This window comes from Haliaeetus leucocephalus, unplaced genomic scaffold (assembly GCF_000737465.1).
Source record: "Haliaeetus leucocephalus isolate CR32 unplaced genomic scaffold, Haliaeetus_leucocephalus-4.0 Scaffold450, whole genome shotgun sequence".
Lineage (NCBI taxonomy): Eukaryota > Metazoa > Chordata > Aves > Accipitriformes > Accipitridae > Haliaeetus > Haliaeetus leucocephalus.
The window spans coordinates 11,993,744-12,020,406 of NW_010972886.1; the positions used below are offsets into that span (position 1 = coordinate 11,993,744).

A 26,663-nucleotide genomic window follows, 5' to 3' on the forward strand; every position below is an offset into this window, starting at 1 on the left:
GCCGCAGCCGGCCTTTGCCCACCCACCCGCCGTCGACTTGGGGCGCAAGCCGGCTGCTCCCCAGACTGGCAGTGTGGTACCAGCCTTGCACCGGCCCCGGGAGTAAGAGCGCAAAACCGCCTTCCGCGGGGGCGGAGGGAAACCCGGAGGGACCCGCATAGCAACGCCGGCGGGCCGGCTCCCCACGCCCCGCGTGTGCTGGGATCCCAGCCCCGCGTTTGGGCGGGGAGGGGGAAATCTTCCTGCCCGTACCCTGCCTGTCTCCCCAGGTTTGAAAACTCCCCCCCCCGGCCCCCTTGCTGCATATATTTTAAAAAAAAAAAAAAAAAAGCGAGAGGGTTTGTGCACCCTCCCCAGTGCTGCTGCTCCTCACGCACAAAGTCTGCGGACGAGGAGATGGGGAACAAAATGGTTGCACATACGTTAAGAAAGAATGCAACAGGCCCCAATTTTCTCAAAAACGCCCCACTTTCTTTGGGAAGAAGAGCTGGCCGATAATCCTCCTAGCACTCGAAAGGTCCTTGCCTAGTTTTAATGAACTTTTCTCCTGTTTTCAGTTTATTAAGTAATTGTCTGCTCTCGTACAAGTGCAGCAAATGCATTTATAAATGGCTCGCAAATAACTATTTTGTCCACTTATTCCTTTGCACTCCTCATCTCTACATTATTCTCGCCCCGAAAACCGTTTCACGACTGCTAGATGTGCCAGAGTCTTTTGTTTTACCGATTTCCTCCAACACAATTAGGATCTGCAACTTAGTTGGTAAGGCGAAGCCCGGGTGTCCCTGCATTTCCCAGCACACCACCGCTCAACGCAGCAGTCCTGCTCCCCAGCATCTGCCACAGCTTACTGCATCTAGGCACGGGCTTTCCGATTTGGATTGGGGTTTTTTTTGGTTTGGGTTTTGGTTGGGTTTTTTGGGGGGGTGGGGGGCGGTTCCTGCTTAGTTTTCAAGATCAGGCCCTTGGCAAATAAAAGCTCGGCTTTTGCACAGACAGTTGCCTTTCTGGCTCAGTCCTTCCCTTTGAGGTAGCCTAAATTTTAATCTCACTGACTGCAAAGGGGTTTGAGCGCAACCCTGGTGCATCCAGTCAAAGTTGCAAAGGAGTGTTGCAAGCACAAGGATGAGTGCATGTAATTAACTAATTCGTGGAGTGCTGTTAGCCATAGGTTACTAATTTGGAGTGAAGGCAGGTCTCTTCCCTTCTTCAAGGGATCAATGCTGGTCAGTTAACAAACTACAGTAGAGTGTTTTGGGCACCAGCTTCACACCATAATGCAGAATTACTTTACAATTAAATCGTATTCCTGCAAAAGAGCAGAGCAGCTGAATGCATTTTCTTATTGCCACTTAGAAAAAGAAGATTTACATTTTGCATTTCCATGTAAATCCTCTATGCAGAGAAAAAGTATAGAAAGAAGAGGCTGAAAATGTTCAGACTTTAAAAAAACAATTCATTATCCTGACCCCAGTTTCCTTGCCTAAAATATACCGCCCAAAAAGATAATAAGCATCAATTATGCTCGCCATCTATTGCCTGGGGATATGGTGTCTTAATGAACATTTCTCTGAATTAGAGTGAAAAATGCATTTGTCAATTCAAGTGTACAAAGAAAAGAATTATTTGCTATAAAACAGAAAGATCAGTATGTGTTTTTCCTTGTCAATATATATGCCACGCATTAGGTCATACTTAAGACATTTCAGTGCCCTTCCCTCCCCTCCTCAAAAAAAAGAAACCCCACCCTCAAGTTTCCTTTAATTTATTCCAAAACCATACAATACAGCCTTGTTTAAGATAGGTTTTAAAATATTTCATAAACAAAAGGTATACCTGGGTTTATAGAAAGCCAATTATCTTAAAATATACTGAGGCTATTCTAATCCTTCTATTCATATTGCTATCAAGGTTTTCTGTTTTTCCACCCACATTTAATCACTTCTAAAAGCTGTATTTTTTCCTGCCTTCTCTGTTCCTCCTATACACCAGGAACAGTGACAACCCTTAGCATATATGTAAAATGCTAATTTTCTTTTTTTTTTTTACATTCATGCCATTTTATTTTAACTGGAGAATGACCAGATAAATACCGTAGTTAATACAATTAAGCATGGGAAATAAGAATCTGTAAACTCTCTGAAAGTGATTTTTTTTTTTTTTTTTTTTTAAATTCCCTCCTTTGGAGGCTGCCTCTGTTTTTCTCAACAGGAGACTTTGTTGTAATTAAAGCAGAGAAAACTGGACAGCAGCAAAAAACATCTGACTTGTGGCTCTTAAAAGCACAGTTTTTGCAGTGTGTACCACCCCCCAGTGGGCAAAAAACTCTCTGGTAAACTCACGGCAAGCTTTCATCTCCAGAAATAAAGTGTATACATTTTACAGCAAGAACAAAATAAAGATGCGTTTCTTGGTTGGTTTTTTTTTCTTCTTCTTTCATTTTTCCTTTGCAACCAATAGCTAAAAGTCGAAGGATATTATGTAACACAGTGGTGACTAATCAAAGCAATTGCTGGAGTTTGCATTGCAATTATTTGAAGTGGCTTCAGTTGGTAGATGGCCATCTTTGTCTCCTTCTAGCAGCAAGCATGGATGCTAATGGCTAGTTATTTCTGCAGTTTTTTCCTTAATCACTTCAAAGCACAGGAATGCACAGAAGAATTAGTATGTGATTGCTTACATTTATTTTTAATAAGTGACCAAATATCACTCGGGTCAGGCATCTTGAAAAGTGTTCATTAAATATATTGTATCATCACAAACTCTGTTCTTCCTTCCACGAGCTGCAAGAATTCAAGCAATCTTACAGCTGCACGGTTTTTGAAGTCTTAGTTTTTGAGGAGCAAATTTAGTAATCGGGAAGTGAGCAACCAACTGTTTTAAAAGGCAAAGAAACAAAACTACTGAAGCTTTATCCAGTGTTTAAGTCGTATTTTTACATGCCTTATGTTTTGTGCCAGGAACTTCCTATCAGGTATAATTCCACCTAAATTTGTCAAGAGGGGAAAAAAACCCAGATTTTACCTCGAAACAATGGCAGCATTTGTTCCCTATTCTTTTATTTTAAGCACAAGCAGGTTACCTCAGCAGCAGCTCTCAAAAGAAAACCTAGAAGCCATAATTGGCAAAACTCAAAGAGCGCTAAAACACCAAACAAAAAGCCATTGCAAAACACTCCCCCTCAAAGTGCTTTTTTAACGTGCAACCTTTGCAGAAGCAGAGTAGTCAAAACAAGAGAGTAAGTAGGAATAGCGTAATAGTCTGGATCTTTTCAACCTAGCATCTTCAAAACCAGGAAAGGTTTTAAAAGTAAACTTCAGAAGTGAACAACTCTTGGTTCATTTCCATCCTCTACAGCAAATGCTGGTTTGGTTCATCTTAGGCATGGAGACAAGCTTTTACTCAGAATCCAGGTCTAAAGTCAGATTCACTTGCATTTAAGGGAAGATCACATGAAAAATTGCAGGTTAAGACACTTGAGTTAGAACTAGCAAGACAAAAGTGATATTATATTGAACTACTACACGGGGGGGGGGGGGGAAAAATTTTTCAAAAAAAAAAAAAAATTTTCCAAACAAAAAAAAAAAAACCCAAATTTCACCAACATAGAGATACAACCTGACTCTCAGTTTAACATGCTCCTTTGCATTCTTTACCCCTTGGAAAGACAGCTAGAGGACCTTCTGCTTGCCTAGCACCAAACAAAAGACTGGGGCACCTTCCTGAAATATGATGATCGTGGAAATTGCTGCTCCTAGACAGGGTGCTTAGAAAGCATTTTGCTGTCACTGTCAACTAACCCTGAGTAATACACTTAAAGAAAACAAAGTATGGGCATTGCTTTAAGTGTAGATTAGCACTGTGGAACTTTTTTTTTTTTTTTTTTTTTTAAAGTTGGTGAAACTATTTAAGAGGCAGCATGACCTTTGTAAACTAAACTGGCAATATATGCAGTAGATAGACTTCAGAAGTCTTTTTAAAACATGAGAAGCATATTTTATGTTTCTGATACATTTCAGATTATAAACAAATACAGAGGTAATTCTGGAATGTAAGTACACCAATTAAGCAAAATTTTAGACATATCAAATACATATATTCTAATGTTAACTTTAAATGACACTCTTCTCATTTATAACCTAAAAATACTGAGCTGTTTCCCTTCCCCCTGTTACTTTTATGGTTAGAAAGAAGCTACTGAACTACCAGAGTTCCTGCCAGAGAACACAGAGGTAGATTAGAAATTCAAATAAGCACTGTGTGACCTCAAATGAAGCAGGTCTTGATTTTGTTCATGTTTTATCACAGCTTGGAAAGAAAAGATCTCTTTGGCACCATTTTTTGAAAAACTCAACTTTTCAAATATAACAAAACTATTTTTTTTTTTTAATTTTTTTTGGCCGTTGCCTGCCTACAGGACAGGGAGTACAGCTGGACTCCATACTTTATAGTAAATACAATTATGTTCTTCAGTACATTTTTCTTGTAGAGTGCAAATTACTTTGAACTTCTTAAAATAAGATGTCCCCCTGCTTAGCTGTACCACAGCGATAAGTACACACACAAGGCTTACATATTACCGCTATCTTTAGTAATACACTTGCTTACACAATGTCCCAGGAAAAGTAATTTAACCATGCAGTTCAGCAAAGTTCATGAAAACATTCAACTTGGAATAAAGATAAGCAAAGAAGCTGCTGTTCAGTTGTTCCAACATTACTTTTGTTACCAAAAAAAGTCATTTTTGCATTTAAATATTAATTTTAGCACACTTTCTAAAATCTGCTCTGTTCAAAAGTAATGGCTTCTTTCAAAACCATGTATCCATGAAGCCTCCCAATTTGATGTTGCAGAAACCTGGACACAGTGTCTGTACCAGTGGGGGTCACTTTTCTTTTCATCCTGGCGGATCAGCTATAATGACTTGATGTCAGGGAATATTTAGAGACAGCTCAAGAAGGGGAAAGTTGGAGCATGGCAGCAGGATTCCCTTCTTCTCTGTAGACAGATCACTGGAGCCTTTGATATGCAAAAACATTGTTTTCAGCTATGGCTTGAGATATAAAAGGGAAGTGCAAGGTATCAAACAATCAAAACCTGAAGAAAACTATTCTAAGTTTAGAAAAGGGAGTGGGGGGTATAGTCTTAATCCACATTTTTGAAACAGTGTCGTCTTCTCCAAAGAGACCAGCTTTTATTTTTGTCTCTCATTTTCATGTAATTTTGAGAGAAGGGATAAAAAAAATTCCAAGAACTTAATGACCTTTACTGCTTTCATTTTAATCCCACACATTACTGCTATTATAATAGCGGCAATAAATGAAGGGATGACTATCAAATGGAGCAAAGAGGAAACAGTTTATATGCTAGAAAGGTAAAATAAATGAATTCACTTTCTCGTGTGTGTATGTATATATGTAATGTATGCATACTAGAACCTCTGTTTTGCTTAATAGGTGTTTTTTACAGCTCTAAAAGTTTAAAAAAAAAAAACAAAACCATAAATTTTCTTCAGAAGTACTTAAAAGTTATTGTAGCCTTCAGAGACCTATTTAAGAAATTCATATTCCTACTTCACTATATACTTCCAGAAAATACCCTCTATCACAACTTTACGTTGGTTCCTAAAGGTACCATGTTTTCTACAGCTGTTAAGCAACTGTTTATTTCAAAGTTTCAGGAATAGAGCCTGGACTTCTTTCCCCAAACACTTCAGTAAAACAGACCAAGAAAACTGGACACTGCAAGAACATGGAGTCTTTTTGTTCCATTTTATAAGGATTGCATAATTTACCCAAATTACTTAGGTTACCAAAAAATATGCATTCCCTTATATTCTAAAATGTGACCAGGCAGGCTGAGTTTTGTCCTTAAATAAAGCATATGTTAAAATACTTATTTATGCCACAGTGAGAGTCTCTCATTTTAAGTTACTGTTTTCATTACACAGCTGCTGAAAACAAGGTGCAAAACCAAAGCTTAGATGAACATGAAAGCAGCAGAGAGAAAAGGCTTTACCATTCCCTCACTAGACAGTCACACCATCTCTAAAGTGGGGGGCTTTTTTTTTTTTTTTTTTTTTTAATGAAAAGAGCAGCATAATTTGTTTCTATGTCAATAATTTTGGATCAGTGTAAATTTCCTGTTGCTTTAGGAGTATTCCTGATCTACTTCATGATGGACCTGACTCAAATAGAAAAAGACAGAGTTTTAAAACAGACCGTTTCTGTTCAGGTCTAATATTTCATGAAGGACCAGAAGCTACTCTAGTTAAGCACACAGGAAGGCAGCTAAGCAAGCATTACTCAGCATGCCGTTTCTTCCGAGCGTTTCAGTTCTGAGGATTGTGCTCAGTTCTCTGGAGAACATGCAGTAATGAAAGGGAGAAGCAAGTAAACGTTAAGTATTTTTGTAATTTCAGATTTAACCATTTGTATTTCAGGCAGGTACTACCTACATGCTCTGGGGGAACACAGACTTGGTATCTGAGTGGATACTTTCTGCAATAGTGCAATAGTGATACAAAGTAGCCCAAGTTAAAAATACCATTCAAAAATAACCAAATAATTGGAGTTCAAGAAATACAAACAACCAAGACTGACCCTTCTTTTTTTTTTTAAATTAGAAAAATCAGATAAAATGCTAATCAACACCAATTCCACTGTGCAAAGTGACAAATATAATAGCTTAAAAGTTCAGACTGCAAATCAAGCACATTTCATGGACAAAACTCACATATGAATCTCTGTTGTCAAAGAGTTGATAACAGATGCCTAGCTAGTCCCCAATTCAGAATCAGCGTGTCGCAGATGTGAAATATTACTACAGTATTTTAGCAAAACCGTTTCCCCTTTCATGTAGTAACTACTGAATGGTAATTAACTCCCTTTACGTTTAAAACTAAGGAGAGGATCACCATCTACCTCAGTTTACCAAGAACACAAAGCAAGCAACCATTTTTGCTTCCTCCAAGGAAGCAGGACTGACATTTGTAATCAGGTGGAAAACATAATTTATGAATATTTTGTTACTGTCTGTCAATTCAGGATGAATTTATTTTCTACTGAAAGGAAGGAAAATATAGTTCCAGCAAAAATGCGGTAAACATGAGACTAAGAAAATGTTTTGCTGTTTAAAGAGCTCTGTATTTTGCTGAAATACCAATATATTGGGAAAACAAGATGTGCTAGTCATGTATACAATAAGCATAGCATGATATATATAGGAGATGGAACACAATTCTAGCATCCACCAGTTGTTATTAATTGCAAATATTTTGTTTGTTTTTACTTTTGCAGGAAATTAAGAGTTCAAGGAAAGCTTTAAAAGGGGAGTTTTCTGCGAAGGAAATCATATTTTTGTGGGGTTTTTTTGTTTTGTTTTTTTAATGAAGAAAACCATCTGAATTGCCTAACATTTCTACGGTAGAGTAACTTGCATCCTTGCAGCACAGGAGGAATTCTTTCCTGCATTACAAACTTGGAAGAAGTGTTAAAAAGTGAGAGTCAGAAAATGGTTCTCTCAAAGAGGCGTGGATGTATCAGGATGTAGCTACTGTACAAAGTTTATACTTGGATAATTGTGGACAGGAAAAAGCAGCCCCGTTCCTGACCTCCTGAAGAGGCTACCATCCTTCAAGCCTCAGCATAATGAATAGTTTCCATCACGCGGCGCTGAAGTTACCACCTCCAACTACTACACTGCACAGAAGAGTTTGTAAGAGTTACAAAGAAAGTAATTCCTGCTAAAGGCATTAAACCAAACAAAAGAGGCTCTTCATTCACAGACTTTACACGAGGACAAAAATAGAGGGAAACTGAAGCTTTTCTACACCCCATCCTGCTGTGCTTATGTACCATGATAAATCTTGGTTGGAATGCTCATTGAGTATCATGCCAGGGGCCAGGAAACACACACGACCAAGAAGGACCATCTGAGTAAACACCGCTGAGAAAAACACAGCTCCGTGGAGTAAACCATAAGAGTGACTCGCAAGAAAGACATTCTTTTACTGGATATCCTCAAGCACAAAATTTACTCATACCTTTAAATACGGTAGGATCAATATTAATTTATTTTCCTTTTCATGCCTCAGAGAATAAAGTTCAATTAATATATGAACCCACAAGAGAAAAGGTCATGACATTGCTTAATGCATAGGTCATCTTGCAGAAGTTCTCACAACCCTAATTACAATGGTAATTGAATTATGTTGTCTTAAAAGCTATAAAAATGCTAATTACCTGAGCTCAATGTACAAACACACTACCAATGCAAAGTGCAATTTCAGTCAAGAGTTAATTTATATTATCCTACACTGCACAGTTTGAACTAATAAGATGGGAAAATGTGGTTAAACCTGCCAAATAGTCTCTTATTAGTGTACTGCTTAGTAAGACGACTTTTGAGAATGACAAATATTTAAACATGAAATTAAGCATGTAATAGAATATTCCATCCAGTCAACTAGAAAACCATAGCTCTACCAGCTCCATCAGGTTGTTAGCTACCTACCAATTGTAACATTCACCTTTCTAAACCTTACAGCTCAAAAACCCAGGAAAAGTAGGCTGCAGTATTTGTAAGATACGCAACATGATATTGAGCACTCAGAAAACATCGGAAAAAAGTCTTTAGCTGACCCTTGCTCTTTTGTCTGCATTTTATGCTCTGCCATTAGGACTTTTTTGAACCTCCAAAATAGCTACCACTAAACTTGTAGGTTTGGTAAGGGTTTTAAAGTTCACTTAAGGGCTCCTGGACTAGTTAGCTGACTTAGGAATTACTTATTATCTTTCAGATAGAGAGTGATTTACTTGAACTCTGGTGTGACTTCAGCTCTGTACTTACTTGGTATCTGCGAACAAAGATTGTCTCTACGCATGAAATGTGAAGGAATCCTTAGAAAGAACCTTCTTGCTTAAGCAAAACAATTCACAAATCAGACATACTTGATTATATTATTTTCAATTACTATGCAGAATAACCTATTAAGTTAATTAAATTAGTATAAGAAGTAGTAAAATACCGATGTAAGGAAAAGAAAGTAAAATGTTTCTATGAACTTGAATTTTAGTTTAATATGCGTGTTTCAGATGTCTTCTGTAATGCTGAAGTTGAATTTTCATTGCAGTTTTTTCACTGATGATCTGGATAATTTTGTTTGTTTGGTTTTTTTAGATTGTTGAAGATCACAACTGTATACAAATCTCATCATTCCTGACCATGATTAGTGTAACCTGGAGCATCTTCCTAGTTTGGACTAAAATAGGGCTGTTACTTGACATGGCACCTTATTCTGTTAGTGCCAAACCCTGCCCTGCAGTATGTCGCTGTGATGTGGGTTTCATATATTGTAATGATCGCCATTTGACATCTATTCCTACAGGAATCCCAGAGGATGCTACTACCCTCTTCCTTCAGAACAATCAAATAAATAATGCTGGGATTCCTTCAGAACTGAAGAACTTGCTTAGGGTGGAAAGAATATATTTATATCACAACAGCCTAGATGAATTCCCCACTAACCTCCCTAAGTACGTTAAGGAACTACATTTGCAGGAGAATAATATAAGGACCATTACTTATGATTCACTTTCACAAATTCCCTATCTGGAAGAGCTGCATTTGGATGATAATTCCGTTTCCGCTGTTAGCATTGAGGATGGAGCTTTCCGGGACAACATCTATCTCAGACTTCTTTTTCTCTCTCGAAATCACCTTAGCACCATTCCCTGGGGTTTGCCTAAAACGATAGAAGAGCTACGCTTGGATGATAATCGTATTTCCACGATTTCAGAACTGTCCCTTCAAGACCTTACAAATCTAAAACGCCTTGTTTTAGATGGAAATCTTCTAAATAATCATGGATTAGGAGACAAAGTCTTCATGAATCTAGTCAATCTTACAGAACTGTCATTGGTCCGCAATTCACTCACAGCTGCACCAGTAAACTTGCCGGGAACAAACCTAAGAAAGCTTTATCTTCAAGAAAACCACATCAACCGTGTGCCACCCAATGCTTTCTCTTACTTAAGACAGCTGTATCGACTAGATATGTCCAATAACAATCTTAGCAATTTACCTCAGGGTGTCTTTGATGACCTGGACAACATAACTCAACTTTTTCTTCGTAACAACCCTTGGCACTGTGGGTGCAAAATGAAATGGGTACGCGACTGGTTACAGTCATTGCCTTTAAAAGTTAACGTACGTGGACTGATGTGTCAGGCACCAGAAAAAGTACGTGGAATGGCTATCAAAGACCTCAACGCAGAACTATTTGATTGTAAGGACGATGGCATGATAAGCACCATCCAAATCACTACTGCGGTACCAAACACGTTATACCCGGCCCAGGGACACTGGCCGGTTTCTGTGACCAAACAACCGGACATCAAGACTCCCAACCTAAATAAAAACTACAGAACCACAGCAAGCCCAGTACGCAAAATCATTACGATATTTGTGAAATCCGTAAGCACGGAGACTATTCACATCTCCTGGAAAGTTGCACTACCAATGACTGCTTTAAGACTGAGCTGGCTCAAGATGGGTCACAGTCCTGCCTTTGGATCTATAACTGAAACAATAGTTACAGGCGACAGAAATGACTATTTGCTCACAGCTCTTGAACCAGAATCACCATACCGTGTATGCATGGTTCCCATGGAAACCAGCAACATCTATCTCTCCGACGAAACGCCTGAATGCATTGAGACCGAGACAGCACCTCTTAAGATGTACAACCCTACCACAACCCTCAATCGGGAGCAGGAGAAGGAACCTTACAAAAACTCCAGCTTGCCTTTGGCTGCCATCATCGGCGGTGCAGTGGCGCTGGTGGCCATAGCGCTGCTGGCCCTGGTCTGCTGGTACGTCCACAGAAACGGGTCTCTGTTCTCCCGGAACTGCGCCTATAGCAAGGGACGCCGGAGAAAAGACGACTATGCTGAAGCGGGAACCAAGAAGGATAACTCCATCCTAGAAATCAGGGAGACTTCTTTCCAGATGATACCAATAACCAACGACCAAGTGTCCAAGGAGGAATTTGTAATACACACCATTTTCCCACCTAATGGCATGAATCTGTACAAGAACAGCCACAGTGAAAGCAGTAGTAACAGGAGCTACAGAGACAGTGGTATTCCAGATTCAGATCATTCGCACTCATGATACTGAAGGACACAAAAGACTGGTTTGGGTTTTGTTGGGTTTTTTGCTTTTGTTTTGTTTTTTAAAGAAAACGAGAAAAGACTGACTTAACAGTTGCTGTTCTACTGCAAAACACTGGATTAAAAGACTGACAAAGCAATGTACTATACATTTGCCATATAATTTATATTTAAGAACTTTTTATTAAAAGTTTCAAATTTCAGGCTACTGCTGCGATTAATGTAGTGGGGATACCTGACCACAATTCTATATTTTAGTATTTTTTAGTAATTTGTACTGTATTTTCCTTGCTAATATTGAAGTTACAGACCATTTAACTTTTGTGTTCTACTGAGTAAGATGACTTGTTGACTGTGAAAGTGAATTTTCTTGCCGTGTTGAGCAGTCAGAACATTCATCTGAGATCCTTGTAAGTGTAAGCACAGGCCATTTTTCACTTTGGTATCAATAAAACAATGTTGAACCTGGCAAATCAGGAAGATCAAGAAGTGGTTGCAAAAACTCACAGAACTTTCAATGTTGGGTCTATTAAATCTGTAAACCACAACAATACTCAATAAACAAAAATGTTTGTAGTAATGGGCAATATCAGCTGTCTGGATATATCCATTCAACAATTGTGAAATCCAATTTAAAAGAAAATAATCAAATCAATGACACGTGTGAGACTGAAGCTTTTGATGTGTGAAAAAAAAATAATTGATCCCCAGAAAAAAAAGCATAACCAAATTCTTAACAAGGAATTTTAAAAAATGCACTAGGCTCTACAAACCAAGCGGGTAGGTACAGTTTAGGGTTAGATTTCTGGTTATTAAAGCCAGTGGTCTGCTTACTACAGAGAAAAACAGTCACAGGTATTTGGGAGGCAAGGGCAGGAGGACAGAGACAACACTTAGAAACTGCTTTGAACAGAAAAAAGGCTGAAAACGCAGTTTCATAAGGAAAAAAGAGCAGGACAAAAAAACCCAGACAATATAAGCAAGGTCTCAAAAAATTTAGTCACGAAGGTGAGCAGACCATTGGGGAATACAGCTATTGCAAAGTGTATACTCAAGCACTATACAGGTGTGTGTTCAGTATACTGCCATTACAGTCAGGAATACTGCCCATTACTGTCACAGTTTTCCAGAAATTCCGTGATAAATCTGTAAGGTAACATGTTTCTTTCTGCCTTCTTACTGAACTATGAGCTATTTCATGTTTAAACCCCAAGCCACTCTTTGTTGCCATAATCATTTGTTCCTTCAATTAAAAACCAAAGTGCTCTGTACGCCCTTTGGCTAGTCTTGCGTGTGCCTTGATCCAACGCTACATGTATCAAGCTTTTAAAAACTTAAAAAGGAAAAAAAAATAAAATACCCACTTTTTCATATGTAACTTAACTATGAAAAATACTGGTCTTATTGATGAATAAAGTTGAAAAATTAGTTGAAAATAATGCTGCACCACTGCAATGCACTGATAGGAAACCCACTCAGAAGCTATTTTTCAGGTCATGAGCTTCACCTTTTGCTTTGTTCAACTTGACAGTATTACGCTTGCAGGGTTTCTTTATTAATAATTACTTGGAAAACAAGTTTTCACAACTTTGAATTGTGTGAACAATGAAAGGGAGGGAAAGCATGGAGTTACAACCCTCTGAGATACAGGGTTTTTTCAATAGAAACAGCAAATAAAAAAGAAAAATACTTAATATTTTGGACAATATCTCAGACAAGAAGGAACGTGTACCAAATGCAATCCAGTGTTAAGAGAATTTTAGCTGTGCTTGGCCTGTCTGTTTCCCTGAGAGTGGTAAAGGATGGAAGATGACAAGAAAAAACAGTGGCAGACATCGAGACTGATGGTTTCAGCAGTCAGCCTGCAAACAGTTCTCCTGCCAGGGATCCATCTAACTGTGCAGACCCAAAACTTCCAGTAACACCAGTTTTCACCCTCATTTTCCAGATGTGCCCAGGGAAGTTCCTCTCCAAACCCCCTGTGCCATGGTACTGTCTCCTCAACCACACCTTCAAAAATGCCTCCTGCAGTTCCTGAGCAGTAGAGGAGTCCCAGCACAGCAGCACTGTGCTTCCCTACTAACTTTACAGAAGTCACGTCTCCTCCTGCATGTGGAGCATTGATCGGATCCACAGTGCCAAAAGTAACAGAAAGGTGCATGTAATGCTACACAACTATGTGCTCAGCTCAGTGTAATGCACTAAAGACTATTTTGCTCTATTTTCCCATCAGCTACAGATCTAGGCAACAGCGAGAAAGCCACAACTAAGGACATGGAGCCTCATTATGTTCTTGTGCAAAAGTCTTCCTGAGCAGTAAGTGGGAAAGGAAAACAACACAGATGGAGGAAACAGACCTGTTTTTTCATCTAAGCTAGGATATAGGGACCTTTTATATCAGAGATACATTTAATGGCTGGGTCACTGGCAATAGATTACTACTTCGTTGCTATCAGCTCCCTGATAACAAAATTAAATAGGTTTTGCTGGATTTTCAAGCTATTTACATGAAAACCTCTCTCCTAGTTGACTCCAAATTTGTGTTGTGAAAATGGGAAAATAACACTCATTGAGTACTCTCCCATGCCTCCTCTGAGGCACCTCAACCAGAGGTAGCCTGGTAATGGTACATACCATCTACTGCCCATCTCGGGTGATGCCATACAAAATTCATATGGGCTATAAAAAAAGTTGCCATTTGACAAGGAGATAATTGGATGTGAATCTCAAGTATGAGGACTTTTCATGTGAAATTTATGTACTGTGAGTCAGTAGTATGCAAATCCAAAGCAACTTCAACAAGTTGACCCAGTTGTTCCTGGTTCACCCCACCAGAAAGAGTGAAAACCTGGACAAGTGATTCTGTCCTCTGCAGAGAGCCAGGCCAGGTTTGCGGGGAGAGCTGGTGTCCTCCTACTGCAGTTGATGTCAATGGAAAAAACGGCACATTCATGCATACAAGATCTTCCTTAGGTTCTACAGCAACTTTTATGCAACATCCATAATATTAAGATTAATTCAGCAAGTGAAAGACTGATTTCGAACTAAACTCTGCATTTTTTTCATTGGATACTTATATGAATTTCTATTCTGCTACATGTCATGCCTGTCTCTTCAAGACTCTTCTACTAATCACAGCACTGCAGTTATAGCATGCAATGCTCTCTAGCACCATGCATAAATCCATTCTATTAGACAGTTATAGATGTAGGCAAATCGGATTACTACATTGAGCAGTTTACTCAACACACTTATCAAAATAACATTAATCCACATTAAATTTATGTCAGATAATTTTCTAATTCCATGTTATTTCAGTGTACTGTTCAATATTTAAGTGTGGAACATGGGGTTGAATTTTTTTTCAGTGTTTCCTAAACCTATGTGCAGAGTTAATCTAATAGCATCCTCGATATTAAAATACTATGCCAAGTATCTTTTACATTCTTTAGTACTGTCCCCCCCTTTTTTTATTTATATTGCTATCCTGAATTGCTCACAGGTCTGTTTTAACCTGAAAGCTGACTCAAAAAAAACGCTGGTACTTTGGAAATCACATGAATTTTGTCTCATCTCAGTACCTTCCAGAACTAAATTTGCTTCATTTATAAGCTATTATTTCCTAGCTTTGTAAAACAGCCTGAAATGCAACAACTGTTGGGTTTGGGTTTTGGTTGTTTTGTTTTTTTTTTTCTCCTGGCTTTAACAGTACCAAAATCAAAGTACCATGGTCTTGGAACACAGTTACCATTTCTTCTGCTAATGGACTAGCTAGCATGCAAGCTATATTATGCCAATGCTGTACATATTGAATGTAGAGCAGCAAATGCAATAAAGCAAGAGCAAAAGTAATAAAGCCTTATTTGCTATTAAAATAATTTACTGATGATATAATGCACTAAAGCACGTATATAGACTTCTCTGCTAAGTAAGAGGATGCCATTTTGCATATTCACCTGCAGCTAAAGTTGGATAAGATTTTCAAACATGAGCTGGCAGATGCCATCTGCCTGGATTTATCCAAACCACATTTGTTTGGGATAGTTTTGGATGGAGCCACAATTTGCATGGATACCCTCTGCTTTCAAAACACCTTAACCTTGCTTCCAAGTCCATATATTGTTTCAGCATCACCTTAATTAACTGTTTCTTTACTGATACCAGAACAACAACAAAAGCTTCAAGCCACAAGCCAGCACTTACCAACAGTGAAGTTTTTTTACGAAGCATAATGTTACTCCATAACCGGGGAATTTCTTCTTCCAAACTAGCCCAGAGTGGTTTAACCAGAAAGGAAAAGCCCAGTGACTGAATTCAGACATGAAAATTTTGCACTTTTCTTTTTTCTTTGCAGATGAATTAAATATGGGGGGTGACAGAGTAGGAGTCCCACTCTTGTGATGAAATTAGAGCCCTTTCAAACACTCTGAAGGTACAACCATGACACAGGTATCAGATTCTGGACACAATTGCTTTAAAAGTTTTTTCTTTTGGGAAACACGCATGTTTGATTTAATTTAAATAGTTATTTCATCAAATCTTTTCCTGCTCCTCTAAATCTAGATTAGAAAACACACAAAGTATGTGGATCTCACTAAAACGGTGACGGAGCATCTAGCTCAAAACAAGCATCACCTGCATTTTACCAGCCACTGGACATTAAGCAAGATGACCCATTTTATGGTAGTCTTTAAGTGATGGCTGGGGAATGTTCCTGCCCTAGGGGGAAAACAAAACACTTGAACAAAGCGGGCGTTAGAAGAAATAACCATCTTCTGGATTACATTTTGGAAACTGAGCACATGTCCATTGTGCATACAGATCATAAATGCCCTACACCTGAAACCTGCAGGCCAGGATTGCAGAAGCGTATTACCTGACTTCAACAGCTTTTCAGAGCCCCTTTGTGTTTTCTTAGGATGAAAATGTTGCAGAGTCACAGTATAAAACCCTTCAAGACTACCAACAACTACATGAGCCAAAAAGACTTTTTGAAATCTGAAGGTGGACCTTCTAAGCTTAGCAAGAGCACTCATAAATAAGTTATAAAAATAGAAGCGTCTTAATAGGGCTAATTAAATAATCTGACTTGTTAAGCTAGTTGATAGTATTCATATAAGCTGATGCTCTGTCCTGAACAGCCCTCTTAAGTAATCAGAAAAAGGGAGCGGATCATAGCCAAGTGCTAGCGCGCGCTCCTGTCCCCTTACTGAGCTTAAGGAATATCTCTCTATCTATAGACGCAGCCATGGAAGGTTTAATTGTTCAAAAGCAAGGGACTACACAATGTTCTTTAATCACTAGCTGTGAGAACATCATTTACAAAAGGATTAAATTATGCATAAATTATGCATAATTTAACTTTTAATTTATGCACAATATTTAAATAATTATTTCAATCAGAAATGCACATCAGATTTATGCAATACTGATTTCCTCCAGTGGTCTTAGTCCATTATAAATGCCTACTAGGCAGCCGGCTTTCCACAGGAAAACAGGTGTTTTTCTGGGGGTGGGGGAATTGTTTTGTTTAGTTTTGGGTTTTTTCTTGTCTTTTTTTTTTAATTAAGCATAAATAATTTCACTGCAAATCTTTCAGTTTTTATTGGATACAAAAGTGAATTGGTTGACGAATTTAAGTGAACGCCTATCTCGTATCAACACACGTTTAAGGCAGGTGCTGGGGGGGGTAGAAGATCTCCCCACAAACTTTCCCATCTCTCCTCATAACAACACTGTCTAGGATTTTAACTTGAAGTCTTGCTTTAATTGCAAAAAATGCAGTAGGGTAATGAGATCAGTTTTCACCACTGTAAGATCCTATTCAATATTTGGGACTTTCTAATTTTGAGATGCACACGAGCAGCTGTATTTACAGATGCAGTTATGGACCAGAAGCAGAAATCTTTCAGGCTGGATAACACACAGCAGGCCACATCAAATCTAAGCCTTCATGCAACTCTGAACCTGCTATATTAACATCGTTTCCTAAATGACTAGGACAAGCATTAGCAGCTCAGAGTAAGAGAAAGCATCCTTACCTCACATGTTATCTTAGGCTACCGCTCTGTATGCGTAAAGTGGAGTTAATTTGGCTTCCTTAAACTTAAATGTTATTCTTCCATGGATTCAATGGTAAATACATTTTTTATAAAAGGTAAACCCTTCTACCCAGGAATACTGATGTTCTGACAAAGCAGAGGATTTAAGAAGTCACATTATAACTCTTACCCCAGAAGTACATGCAAAACCCAAGCCTGTATAAACCCTATGCAATTTTTGATTGCAGGTATTATATGCTCATCCTCTATTTAAGCTACATTAATCAGAAACAAAAGTTATTTGCACTGCACTCCTCTAGTAGGATATAAACTAGAAACTCAGTCTATTTTCACTTTCTACACACTTTGAATAGTGTAAGAATGGGGACAACTACAGAATCTGTGGGTTTTTGCTTGTTTACCTGGTTTCAATGATCTTCCCAAGAAATGTTGAAGATGCTTATTTTTGAAGCCTGACAGAATACTTCACTGCCCATGAAGGAACATGAGCTCATTAACAGAAAGCAAGCCATTTACGAGCAAAGTGCTAACCCAGCAAGTAAACATAATTTTAGGGCATTAGCTGATAATGCAGAACCTCTGTGCCTGATGTCTTTAAAGCAATTATTTTACTCTAAGAACTCCTTAATGGCATGTTACCTACTTCATCCACTAAAAACCTTTTCATTTCTCCCCATCTTCTCAATACAGAAATGACATACACCAAAATAAGAACTAAGAAAAAAACTCCACAGTATTCCCAGATCTTCGAAGTTGTTTTGGTCGCTGAAACTCAACACTTAGCAGCCAAAGTGAAAAGTCAGGTACAGGAGAAAACTGCTGGGGGAACTAAATTGCTGACCTCAAGCAATTTCCTTAGATAAAGGAGAAAAGGCAGCAATGGCAGCAATGAACTGTATGGAGGATGCAAATGGCTCAGGTATGGCTGTCTCAGACCCCTCAGCTCTCAAGTTATGTATCTTGCTGGTTTTGACTACAGGAAATTTTTTGTCAGTACTTGAAGGGTCAAGACAGTTGAGCACTAGCAGGACTATAACTACCTCTAAGCTCTTCTTTCTATTCTTTTTCCTAACATTTCTACTACTGAAAATTGAATTATACTGAAAATAAGAATAACTATCTGGTTTATCATAGCTTATTTGTGTCAGTAAGTGCGCAGGTCTTTCTCATTATCTGCTGGCCTAGGAACCCTGTGGATGACAGGGCTGCACTGATCAGTGCGTTCCTTGGGTGCGGACAGAGGCATTAAGAGGATCCAAATGCACCCAAACAACAGTAACAAGGACTGGTTTTGTCCAAAAACATTTGTCCCAAATTTTTGGTTTGGTCCAAAAAATTTTGGTCTAAGCTCTGAAATCTGTTACTATCTTATGCTACACTTTAAAAATGAACAAACAAACAAACAACCCTAAAGAACAAGTGACATAGCTTTCAACAGGGATGATGTGACATAATGCCCAGTTTTTCCTGAAAAATAAGTTTTAAAGGTTTGGTCTATTTGAATTCATACCCAATGTTAGCTATCATGAGCACATTTTAATTAAGGCCTTCCCCCCCCGCCAGTATTTTTCAATAGATATTCTGCACAAAAGTAAATGGCAGTTTGTATGGCACAGTTCATCAACATCTTCCCATTTTCCCTGAGTTATCAAGTGGCTTTTTTAACATTTGTATCATTTTAGCCATTAAATATTAAAAGCATAAAAAGTAGTTTGTCAATTTAGTTTTTTAGGGTGTTAGAGATGGGAGAGGGAAAGGAGGGAGAGACATTACACTAGGATGCTAATTAGGGAAAAAATGTGCTACAATATGCTGCAGGTAGATTCCTTGTTTTACTGATCAGAAGAAAAAAAAACCCACAACTTTCACAAACCCAGCTATATTGACAAAAGGACCTATGGAGCTGGTCATGCAAGAAACGCATCTTCCCAAAGCAACTGCGTCAGGTTAGGAAGGGAGAAGGGATACTGATTTGATACTGGTTTGAAGGTGATACTCTGTGTCCTGTGAAGGAGCACTCTGCTGATATGGTAAGTAGGCTTGATTGTCTTAATGTCCACTTCAAACTCAGTACTTGTGTTGCTGCAAAACTAGAGGGCAAGCACCCCAGCGTATAGTTTCAGAGACTTCAAAAAACCCCAAAACAAATCAAAAAAAGAACCAACACTTCAAAATCCTCAAAAAGCACCTAAAGTGATTTCGATCCAGTACAAAGTCAAAGGATGTAAACTCTTCTAATCCCACTCTTTCAGCTCCTCCAGGCTCCAGCCACTGTTGCCAGGGCCCAGCTGACAACTCCTCCAAAGGACAGGAGCCCCGCAGCTCAGTGGTGCCTCGCCACACGGCTCTTCAGCCGTTTGTGACCTGACAGCTGTTGGCTTTGGGTTTACACACTGCAAAAACAACTCAAGAGGTGAATAGCGTGAACGGCAACCCATTCCGGTCTGGGAGGTTTTATTACAATGACTTCAGCTCTAGGCAACCTGCCGTAATCAGCACATTTTTGACAGGTATTTTATTTCTCCTCTACAGAACACCTAACACTACTGAAAGCACTCACTGCCACATTAAATACTGCTGCTTTATTAAAAAAAAAAACAAAACACAAAATAAATTAAAAATTACCTATTGTTCTCCTCCTGCAATAAAGACTAACTTTATCCTTCAGTATAATCCCTCCAAATCAATTAGAACGCATTTAGTGGGTTGAAAGGATACTAGTGAAGTATTAACAAAAGCCTGGTTTGGATTATGAAAAACTTCTGCAGCAATTGGCTGATGCAGAGATTTCAGTGGCAAAATACTTCCAAGAGAAGCAAAATAAATCTAGCTCTTAAAAATATTTCTTATTCTGTTTTGCTTACTAGCTCTAGCAAGGTATTAGGTCAAATCCCCACATCACCAACCTCTTTCTAAAGTTTGCAAGTCAATCTGGGAATAAAATGTGTAGTCTCTCAGAGTCATTCATAGAAATCTCTACAGCACTGCCATAAACTGGTGATTAAAGACAATAAATAGGTAATTGTCTTAAAACAGAAGCAGCTCATGTCTGGGTATGCTCAGGTCCATCACCATCAACTGATGAACCCATCTAGGACATGCTCGAGCTCTTCCTGGAATGAAACAGCATTCCTGAAGATAGGGAAATAACCATGCTAGGCGTCAATGGGTGTTGGAGACCTGCCAAGGCATTTGTTCATATGTCTCACAACCTGCTAAAATGCCGGTATGGAAGGGGAAAATATTTTTTCCCCTGCCCAGAAGCAGCTCCAGCAGATGGTGATACCTGTGCTAGGTCTGGTCAATGGACAGCCACACTTCCTCCTTCCTTTGAAAAAAAAAAAAAAAAAATTAGGATGAACTTTCATCTGACAAACAAGCCAGGATCACGTTTTCTACTGCTTTTGCGTTTGTAGGAAGCTGCCTCTGACGTCTCACCCTGGGGCTTGATCGGACAAGGAAGAAAAAGTAAAGAATTTTAAAGACACTGGCAAGTGTCTAGTCTTTCAAAATGTCATTGCTAATCTTCATATCATCCAGCCTGCTCAGCAATCAAGATAGAAGAACTGTGCAAGTGCAAATTAGCATCACTTGGGTCCTGAAAACAAATAAAAAGAGGATACAGAATCAGTATGCCCACAAGCAACATCAAATTTATTCTCCATGATGAGGGATTAGTGAAGTTTGCTTCACCTCACACAAAAAACCCCAAACAAATATGAAGATATCTCCATGATATTTACCACTTGGCTGGGCAGCTTAGTGCTATATTAAAAGGACCACAGGCTCAATGGCAGTGAGAACAGGAAGGCAAGGAGTGGTCCTCAGCTCCTCCAATTTTTAGACACCACCAAGATAGAAAACCCAACTCCTACAAGACTTAATTGTATTTTTTTCTTTTGGGACTGTTAACAGAAAAACTAAGAGGAGCACCAAGGTTATTTTAGGGCATTATGCATCCCAGTGACCTAATACAAGTAAATGGTATGAATTTATGGAACATCACCTGTTCAGGTACAGGACAGACAACAAAAGAGCAGCTCTGTCATCAATCCCAAGATACCACATGCCAACCTGAAGCATCTCTCTTTCAAAAGAGGACAGCAGCACTGTGAGCCTGCAGACGAGTGGCCTCCGCACAGGACTCAAGAGAGCACTTGAAAAACTATCAGCATTTCCTTGCACCACTGAAGCACAACAGTGAGGCGGAGGTGCTAGGAAGTTGTCTAAGACCTTTAAACTCTTATTCTCCTGAGAGCTAACCCAGATTTGACTATTTTTCTAATGGTAAAATTATCGCTTGCTACTTAATACCTGTGATACGTGATTACATGCTGATGATGCAGGTTCCTTGAACACTGCAAAGTGCTGGGGGGTTTGTTGTTAAATTGAGAGTTTTGCAGGAGTAATCATTGTAGCTGCCTAGAAAAAAACCCATGCCCTATATGGTGGAAGGTAATAATGATAATCGCAGGTGTTTTGTATTAGAATAAAACTGGCAGGAAATTAAAAGAAGAAAAAAAAAAAAACCAAAACCAAAACCACAGTCCTGCTCCCCACAGTGACCAACTTTCATATTCCAACTTGATTTTAAAAACCTGGAAGTATTCTGTGTCCAGGAAAATCTTTTTTTAAAAGTATGCTTGATAAGGCCTTTTTATAATATTCTTTCTTCACTAATGAATTTTAAAAGTTCTTGTAATCCGCTTGAAAGAGACCTTATAACTTCACAGTAATTCTTAGCTCAACTATAGCAGCAATAGAAGCAATCAGGACAATACGCCAGAGGAACGTAAAATGTACTATCCAGATATGAAAACAGCTATAAAATACTGAAATCCATGCAAGTACGTATCAGGTCAAATGTGTAAAACTGCAAAATTTGTGATACTTGCTTCTCCATTCAAGAATGCTCTTCAGACGACACTTACCCTGAACTCTCAAAAACATGTATTATGCACAGCCATAGTGCAAATGAGAAAATTAGGGCTCTAAATCCATCTTTTCTCAATTTTCTTCACAAGTATAATGTATAATAGTAATTAATTTTTCTCTTTAAATGAAATTTCATCAGTCATTGTTCTTTCAAATAAAGATACAAACATATGGTCAGATATTCTTCTGTATACAGCAACATCATTCTTGCAGTAAAATTAATAGCTCTTCCAAGCAGTTTTTGCTAAGTAGCCAAAATCCTAAAATAAAGATGGAGCAAATTACAATACATTAGTAACTAATTTATTAAGCCACTTTCAAATGTGTTCAGCTTCCCCTTTTCTTTGTTTGCAGCCTTATAGGACCATTTGATAAAGCAAAATTGCAGATGTTCAACCCTTTGTTTACTAACATAACAGTGGCTGAAAACAAAATGGACGTGACAGCACAAGGGCTACGTCGTCTTACCAGGAGTAACACTGTGCTGGAGTGGTTGCTGCTGGAGGAAATTAAATAGTAGAAACTCTGAAAGATGACATTACTGGGGTGCTCTGCAATCCAGACAATCAAAAAGGCAGGAGCAAGAGCCTTGGAGAGACACTATCACCTCCCTTCTATGAAGCACTACTTTGTCATCTGGGTTATGCAGTATGTTTTCTTATACCTGCCATCCACACCAAGATGTGGGCACATTACACCGAGTCAAATATACTGACCACTCTTGGTATAAGCCAAGCCTGCCACATTTATATCTCTCCGCACTAATTCTGCTGCCTTTTGAGGCAGTGATAAACCTCACACGGCTCTGCTGCAAGCAGAGGTTCATCACAGCCAAGCACTTCTGAACATAGTGTGGGTTCACAAGACAAATAAAAGCTCTCAACTGTTACTTGCAGGTTGTCCTGTAAAATTCTCTCATTATGGGTACATCTCACAGCAACTTCCTTTTTTTAAATTTTCCTAAAGAGGTGCTTTTGAAGGCAAACACCACAACATTTGGTCTTTGGGACTGCATTTTAAATAACAAAAGCTAAAAGGCTCTGATTAATCAAAGCAATTTTTTTTTTCTACCAGGAAATCAACTGTTTCACACATCTACTGCTGGAAAAAAAAAGAACAAATCTAGGCAATATTTTCTATTCCCCACTCCTACTCTTAAGAAACATGTGTGAAATTTATAACCACAGTATAAAAGCTCATTAATACTATATGCTGACCTATATAAAAAAAGGGTTATTGGCTTAACACAATAGGAGACACTCTCATGCAAAACAGGCAAGTAAAGGAGAGAACCGCTCAAGATAAGCCATCTCTCCACATACACTAGCTCAAAGGATGAGATCATTAAATGACAGTATTAAAAGTGGCCAACACTTTTCACCTCCTCTGCTCATTTAGAAACTAGTTTAAAAAGGCAGAATAAAAGTCCAGCAAACACCCCAGTACATTTTAAAAGGAATTCTCTCTCAAAGGGCCGATAGCAAGCAGGAAGTGAGAGAAAGGTTTCTTTTAGTTGAGCTAATCTGACAGACTGGCACCTACTCTGAGGTGTCAGAAGAAGTCTGGCACGTCCACGCAACCATCAAGAGCAACAGTAAATGCTTAAGGAAGACAGGACTGCCTATGTGTTATGTTTGATTTTTAAATACTTTCCCTCTAGCAGCTTTATTCTTTCTTTTTAAAGAAATCCTTTAAAGCAAGCTCCCCAATCAACATGCTCTAAAGACAGTTACTTCCAACGCTTGACCATGGGGTTTCCAAGACTAGTTAATGCTCAATGCACCATGCCCATGGGGCACCACCAAATGGGGTGAGAAAGAACCTGCCTGCCAGCTTAAGTGTATTCCATATTTACACTCGATGCCTCCTCCTAAAACCATCCTTTAGCCTAAATAACTGTGTTTTGTTTTGTTTCTTTTCTTCCATATATATATGGAGAACAATCCTATCTCCACTCCGGTTTTGTTTTTCTAGGCTGAAGCCAAGTTCTTCCAGGCTACTCATAAAAAGGCTGGCCAATCCTTCCACTATCATCCTAATTACCCTTCCTTGACCTATGGCAGTTTAAACTCATCTTCCTAAATGCAAGTAGGACACCTTCATTCTTTGCTGCTCCCAAATGATGAGGCTGAGCTTATAGAAGAAATTAATGTCATCCGTCCTTAAGAACATGACATTCTCCTGAAACCAATTAACAGCAGAGGAAAGTGGTTCTTCTCACATAATAATCCAGTCCTCCTCTGCCTTGCCAATGTCTCTCTGCTTTGGAGTTGGCAAATTTATTTAGCATGCTTCTAATTCTTCTGTAAAGGCTGCTAATGAAAATATTAAATAAGGCATGATTTGATCCTTGAGGAACTCCAGCAGTAAGTTCGTATGCTCAGCAGAACGATAAAAACAAACTCGCGGCGGTACAAGGTTATGAAGAATGACAGCGTTGAAAGACTTCAGTTTTTAAAGGTATTTTAACCACCTTAAAAACCCTTCTTGCAGAATACACGGTTACCATGCTGCAATCAAATTATGCCCAATTATCTCAAGTATTTTGAGCATTTGTGCCAGCCACCCACCCTGAAGAAAAACAGAAACTGAAATAAGATTGTTTGACACACACAGATGCAGCAAGACCAGCAACTACTTTTATTCAAACTAAACCGAAAACAAGGCCATCATCATCTTCTAGTTCTCCCGAGAGGTCCCAATCATCCACATGAAGATGCTTTTTAAGCAACACAAAACAGCTTGCAAAGCACAGATCCCCTATGATACTGCAATTAACTCATTTCCTATACTGAAATATCTTATACAGTGAACAGCATTTTAATTAATTCTTTAAATACATATTCCTCCAATAGGTTAAACCTTAATTAAAATTAAAAGTGCCTGATAGCATCTTCTTATCTGGTTACAGATGCATTTTTTTATATATTTGCAGTGATGATATAGAAACCACATAAAAAGGGATACATATTTAATTTTACTTTTTTTTTGCTTCAGCATAACACCAAGAAAATTAATTCAATCTGCAATTACACTCATAGAATCTGTCTCCTGTTTCTGTAATAACTATTTTTGCTTTGTTTCAAACACAAATTTTACAAAACTGTTTTGGACTTTGCCCTGGGCACATCTCTGACCACCAGAGATTTGCTGATGCTTAATGTCCTGTTTCATTAGTTATTGCTTAATTAGAACCCCATTCGAAAGAAGTTGAATAAAAATGGAGCATTTAATTATCGTGAGACATGAAAGAGGCAAAAAGTTCTTTGTAATCCAAGCTGCTCTTCAGCAAGTTTTTATCAAGTTTATCACAGACATCATACATGACTTTACCTTCTATCTGTATTTCAGCTCTTCATCTCCTGATGCAGCTCTTCAGTCAGCACATCTGCCACTACTCCTACATTCATCTTCACACAACTTTCCTGGCATCAGGGAATACCAGAATCCCGCTGTTGGGAGACAGGTTCACGCAGTCCATGAACACCACCGGACACTTCCCAGGCCCCACCTCATGCTTTATCTTACTTTTAAACCAAAAGACCAGCACAGCAACCACAGGAAAAGCTCCAGCAATACCTTCCAGTCGTGCAGAGTACACACAGGAATCCGTTTTAAACCCACCAGAGTTTCTTACGGCTCTAAAGCAAGCAGGGCTTCTCCAGTACTTCCAGTACTAGCACTACCCTTAAATACTGATCAAAAATAAAAAAATTTAAAAAAAAAAAGGTTTATCTTGATTCACTCTTCTCAACTGCAGCCTTTTCTCTTTATAGCCACCTAATTAACAAAACCAGTAAGTTTACAATGCAAGCACAGAATAACCAAGTGTATTGGCTTTGTGTGGCAAGGTTTTGGTAGCGGGGGGGGTACAGGGGTGGCTTCTGTAAGAAGCTGCTGGAAGTTTCCCCTGTGTCTGACAGAGCCAATACCAGCCGGCTCTAAGACAGACCCAACGCCAGCCAAGGCCAAGCCAAGCAGCGATAGCAGTAGTGCCTCTGTGATAACATATTTAAGAAGGAAAAAATGTTGCTGGGACAGACAGAAACGGCAGCCGGAGAGAGAAATGAGAACATGTAAGAGAAACAACCCTGCAGACACCAAGGTCAGTGAAGAAGGAGGGGGAGGAGATGCTCCAGGCACCGGAGCAGAGATTCCCCTGCAGCCCGTGGGGAAGACCATGGTGAGGCAGGCTGTCCCCCTGCAGCCCATGGAGGTCCACGGTGGAGCAGATATCCACCTGCAGCCTGGGGAGGACCCCAGGCCAGAGCAGGTGGGTGCCCGAAGGAGGCTGTGACCCCGTGGGAACCCCGCGCTGGAGCAGGCTCCTGGCAGGACCTGCGGATCTGTGGAGAGAAGAGCCCATAGAGCAGGTTTTCTGGCAGGAATTATGACACCATGGGGGACCCACACTGGAGCAGTGTGTTCCTGAAGGACTGCCCGCCATGGAAAGGACCCATGCTGGAGCAGTTCGTGAAGAACTGCAGCCTGT

At 39.1% G+C, this 26,663-nt stretch overlaps 2 protein-coding genes across 2 annotated transcripts in view; one reads left to right on the top strand and one right to left on the bottom strand.

The window, feature by feature from the left end:
• Positions 1–26,663, bottom strand: part of MACROD2 (MACRO domain containing 2) — an 896,045-nt gene that overhangs the window by 778,892 nt on the left and 90,490 nt on the right. The gene's annotated exons all lie outside the window — the stretch shown is intronic.
• On the top strand, positions 8,000–12,051 carry FLRT3 (fibronectin leucine rich transmembrane protein 3). The gene is made up of 2 exons (XM_010574792.1): positions 8,000–8,055; positions 9,181–12,051. Exon 2 carries the CDS (start codon positions 9,226–9,228, stop codon positions 11,173–11,175), a length of 1,950 nt encoding a protein of 649 aa, XP_010573094.1. The 5' UTR covers positions 8,000–8,055; positions 9,181–9,225; the 3' UTR covers positions 11,176–12,051.